Genomic DNA, 5,201 nt, shown 5'->3' on the forward strand with positions numbered 1-5,201 from the left:
GTCAACGAGTCGACTCCCGAAGTGCGCGAGTCGACTCCAATGTTCAACGAGTCGACTCCAGGGTAGTAAGAGTCGACTCCAAGAGAAACACAAAGAAAAGTCAGAGAGCAGTTTTCGGGTCTGAGATTCGAGTCGACTCCAGTGGAACGCGAGTCGACTCCGATGGTTGGCAGGTCGACTCCAAAGAAGGTAAGAGTCGACTCTCAGAGGAACACAAGAAAAAAGTCAGAGAACGATTTTCGGACTCTGAGATTCGAGTCGACTCCCGCAGTACGCGAGTCGACTCCGAGACTGAGCGACCATCAACAGACAGAAGACCATGTTACTGCCTCTGAGATTCGAGTCGACTCACAGACAGCTCGAGTCGACTCCGAGACAAGCTTCACGTCAAAAGGCAGAAGACCAACTTTCGGAAACTGAGAGCCGAGTCGACTCCAAGGAAGTTCGAGTCGACTCCAAGACTGGATGAGCCAAAAAACAGAGAATCGGGAGTTCTAGCTCTGAGATTCGAGTCGACTCCTAGGACAGTCGAGTCGACTCGAGTGGACAAAATTCAAAATTGGATCCACGGACTTCAGTGGATGAGCCGACTCCAAAATTGCCAGGTCAGCTCCAGAAGTTGGCGAGTCGACTCCAGGTCAAGACGAGTCGACTCCCAGTCAAGACGGCAACTTTAATTTAAATTTGGAACAGTTGCCGAGTCGACTCCGGAAAAGCGTGAGTCGACTCCTGCTACAGCCGAGTCGACTCCTGATCGCGCGAGTCGACTCCAACCCACCAACGGTCATATTGTCAGGCTGCGCAGAGTGTGCAGAACGGCCAGAAAAAGCAGAGTAACGGCTAGTTTCCGTGGGGGTTGGCTTAAATAGCCACAGAGGACTGTAGCAAGGCAGAGAACAGATATTCCACTCCAAGCATTCAAGTTTTCAAGCTCTCCAAGTGCTCTTAAACGAAAAAGGGAAGATCTGCATTTACTGCTCCAACAACTTCTTCCCAACAATCAAAGCTTCCTCCTCCTGCATTCAAGTCGACCACTCTTTCAAGAGGAGACCGGAGTTCCAGAAGCCATACCTCTTCACCAGCTTAAAAGCGTTTGAGGGCTTCTAACTCCTTTACGATTATATTGTTTTAAATCTGCTTTTTGAGAAGCTATTTTCTGTTTTCTTCTATCTCTTGTATTTACTTGATTCAATCGGGGGATTGAATCAAGGAGTTTAAGGTTGGTTGGTGAGCCAAGTTAAAACCAACGTGTGTAAGGGTTTGATTGTGAGCCCGGAAAAACAATCGGGGTTGGTTCTAGTCGGTGAGCCTGGGAAAACCGACCGAGTTCGTTGTGAGCTCGTAAAACAATAAGTTTGGTTGTGAGCTTGCAAAACAACCGGCTGTAATCCAAGGGGGTTATAGTGAAATTCCCAAGTAAGACTTGGGGAGTGGACGTAGGAGCAAGGGTTAGCTCCGAACCACTATAAAACTTTGTGTTTGTAGTGCATTGTCTCTCATCTTCTTCCCCGCACATTACTCACAGCACTAGGCTTTAATTAAATAACTTGCTATAGTTTTTAATTAATCATCCACAAAGTTTTAATTAGCCAAATTATTTTAAAAACCCAATTCACCCCCCCCCCCCCCCCTCTTGGGTTGTCTATCTGGGCAACAGTAAGGAAGCATGAACAAATTTATAAACACTGTAAGTTTGGATTGTAAAATTTTAGAAGAAACTTTGTGGTATGACTTGTAAGGCATTTATAGTATATGATGATATTTTGGGTCAATAGCTTAATTATTCTGATATTCACCCCCTTCCGTATATATATGGTATAATTTTCAAATTATATTGGATTCATTGGCAGGAAGAATGTCTTGAATGCTTATAGAATTAGTTTGCAAGAGTATGCAACGACTGTTTATGCTCTCAAATAGTGATTCTGGAACTCGAGTCATGTCTCTTGACTCCATGATCTTGAGTAACATCTCGTGACCCAATCTTGTAACATCCACGGTGAGTAAACCCATCTACGCTCCGAGCAATTTTCTTTTTTTTTTAAAGGAAAAACACCAAGTCTGTTCAACTAGTCAATAACGACACTGGAGTCGCCCCTCCATCGACGGCATTACGGGTTGCAGCTCGTGAAGCATATGACAAGCCTTCCTAACCGGCTCAGAGCTGGACACAGACCACCGAGATGGTAGCACAGTTAGAACGGAGATTTGTTTCAAACGGAATGACTCAGATTCGAAACACGCCGGCATCGATGTCCTTCATCTGATTTGTCCGTTGAAAGCGCTACTGGTCCTCTTGTACTGAGGTGGTGCTAGAGTAACGTACTCATACACGGATTCGCTCGTGCTGGTTGGAAGGGTATGAGAAATTTTCTACCTGCATTGAACATTCTCTTGTGGAAAGAGGGCTAGTGGGGCTATTACGTGGGTGAGGTTAATTTTTTTTTTTTTTAATACCAAAGAAAAAAAAAAAAAGCTGAACACATAGGACTGTCGTGTGACGTACAGAGGCATTGCAGCAACAGTGATGATAAGGACCTCACAATCAGTACGAATGGAGTTTTTTGGACGTTTTTATATCAATAACTTGAATAATAAAATCACCGATCAGTACATTAAAAGTTTGTTAAGGTACCATCACAAGAAGACAAAAAGGTGGGGAAAATATTCTATGAGAGGATTTAGATATATTTGGCTGAAGCCACACCATTCCTGTAAGAGGGGGCCACGATTCTTACTTGATAAAAGTTAGTAGGATCATGCCATTTAGATATATATAGTCTAGAGTAATGCAGCTTGTTATCAGTGTTATACTGCTCGCTCATTTTCTTGGAAGATTGTTTTGGCATTGTTTCTTTTTTTTTCTTAATTTAATATAATATTGATTTGTCCTTTGCAAAATCAACGTTGAGAGATGGAAAATAATAACTTCGACACTACTTTGAGGTCAAAATTTAACGGACAAGCAGATTAACTCTAATGAACCAAATTAGCTTCAAAATGCTGCGAGTCAAGGAAAAGCATTCGACGTGTTGACCACGTTGACCACCAGCCACAAACATGCGAGTGGACGCATGCAAGTGTTGGAATCCATCATGGAGAAGTCAGTGGTCCTCAGCAAAGGGAATTCCACTCCAACTTCCCACTAATGACTTCCTCTCCTCAACAGTTGCTCTCCCCATTATTACCTCCCAAGAAAACCTCCACTAAAGCCCGTCCTCTTAAGTTTACCTTCAAATACTTTGGGACTGCAACTCCTCTGAAAGTTCCCACTCTTCTGCCTTTGGGATTGCAGCTGCTCTGAAAGCTCCCAATCTTCTTTTTCTTACTCTTCAGATGGGCTGTGCAAGAAGGATCTCGTCCCCTTAAAATGTCATCATCGGCCCCTAGTGCGGTGGGTGGAATAGAGTCCCTGAAACGTGGGTGGCTGGCCCTTGTATGCTTGGACTCCATGAGTTCTATACTTTTAAGACAACCTTCAACGTTCTTTCCTCTCTTCTGACCCCTTCTTTGTTTACATCCCTTAGTTGTCTTTTTTTAAGATTCTGTATGCCAAAGAGACCCAAATCTTTGAGATCAAGAGATCTACGTCCTCCCAACCCTTACCGTCTTTTGAGAACCATCGAATCACTTGGTAGGGCCAAACCGAACGCGTAAATCCCACACTACATCCTATACATTAGTAAAGAGGAGCACAGCAACAGGAAGAGGAGGACTGCTATCTTTTCTCTTCACACATCGTTCTCTGGAGAAGAGAGGGAGAGAGAGAGGAAGAGGGGAAAAAATGGGTAACTGTGTGTTCAGAGGTTTTGGAGAGGGAGGTGGCTTGATGATAAAGGTGGTGACGATCAACGGCGGCGTGATGGAGCTCCATCCGCCGGTCACCGTGGAGTGCATCACCAATGGGTTCCCGGGCCATGGCATCTTTCGGAGCCGCGACCTCTTCTCGAAGCCGCTTCTTCACAACGAAGAGCTCGTCGGAGGGGAGTTGTACTATCTCCGCCCCCTCAGCGACTCCCACAAGGGCCTCCCCTCGCTCGTCGCTCCTTACCGCGTGTCCTTTGACCACCATGGGTTCTGGAGGCGGCAAGACATGGAGGTGGTGCCCAAGTTTCACACCAATGGCGGCAATGGAGGTGGGGTTGGTGGGGTGTGGAAGGTGAAGCTAGTGATAAGCCCGGCACAACTTAATGAGATCCTGTCTCAGGATTCGAGGACCGAGGCGTTGATAGAGAGCGTGAGGACGGTGGCCAAGTGTGGGAATGGAGCGGCCTCCGTGGCGAGCTCAGATCAATGGAGCTTGGCTAGCAGCAGGAAGGCTTCTTCCGAAAGCATGGATTAGCAGCCTGAAGAAAGAAAACTTTTTCTTTCTTAGGGTTGTCCTACTAATAACATATAATTGGGAGGTAATGTTAATACTATGAGTCTCTGACTCGCTTGTCCTTTGTAATATTAGAATGACTTTGTGTCCCCTGAGACACTTTGTTATGCTTTTTCTCCTTTATCTTTCTGTGGGAGTGTTGGTGCCATCATGGGGGAGCATGTCGAGCTGTCCTTTGTTATTATGTTTTTTGCTTTTTTTCTTTTCTCCTTTTTTCCCTTTTAATTTCCTTATGGAGATGTAGAGACTGACAAAGGAAATCTTAGAACATGGATTGGCTTTCTTATGTTGCTGAACAGTTGGATTCAGCATTATGAGCTACAAGTGTTTGGAGTGGGACTTGCGATCAATCCAAAGGGCATTGAGTTGTATGCCTTGGTATGTTGTTTTGTAGCAGCCAAAGGTTTGGCTTTTTTAATCTACTCGTCTTGTAAACTTGTTCAAGCATATTAAAATGTTGATCTTTGGATCACTTGTTTGTTTTGGTTTTCCTTCCTGCATACTCCTGCATCATGATAATTTTCTATTTTATCATAAACTAGGAAATTTGGTAGTGAACGATCAAGACCATGAATGAGAACAATCAAGATAGGCACGTCTACAGGATCACATGGGGTTCCTATATATACCAGCTTGCTTTAATATCAGAGCAGAGTCCATATGTATCCCTTATAGGCCAATAGATTTAGAAAAACTAGACAAGAAGAATTGATACACTGTTGAGTGTAGAGGCAGGTAACTCTGAATGAATAGGGGACCTTATGATGCGACCAATGGTGCTCAGGGTAGGAGTGGTAATGCTTAACCATTTAATTCATTT

General features: G+C 44.4%; 1 protein-coding gene across 1 annotated transcript; it reads left to right on the forward strand.

The window, feature by feature from the left end:
* Positions 1 to 3,153: 3,153 nt before the first annotated feature.
* Positions 3,154 to 4,853, forward strand: LOC103697615. The gene has a single exon (XM_008779521.4). The coding sequence runs from the start codon at positions 3,785 to 3,787 to the stop codon at positions 4,340 to 4,342; it is 558 nt and encodes a 185-aa protein (XP_008777743.1). The 5' UTR covers positions 3,154 to 3,784; the 3' UTR covers positions 4,343 to 4,853.
* Positions 4,854 to 5,201: the final 348 nt, after the last annotated feature.

The sequence above is a fragment of the Phoenix dactylifera genome, unplaced genomic scaffold, assembly GCF_009389715.1.
Source record: "Phoenix dactylifera cultivar Barhee BC4 unplaced genomic scaffold, palm_55x_up_171113_PBpolish2nd_filt_p 000493F, whole genome shotgun sequence".
Taxonomy (NCBI): domain Eukaryota; kingdom Viridiplantae; phylum Streptophyta; class Magnoliopsida; order Arecales; family Arecaceae; genus Phoenix; species Phoenix dactylifera.

Bases quoted from the DNA above. Each gene is read 5' to 3' on its own strand.
- LOC103697615 (XM_008779521.4), top strand. From the start codon at position 3,785: ATGGGTAACTGTGTGTTCAGAGGTTTTGGAGAGGGAGGTGGCTTGATG.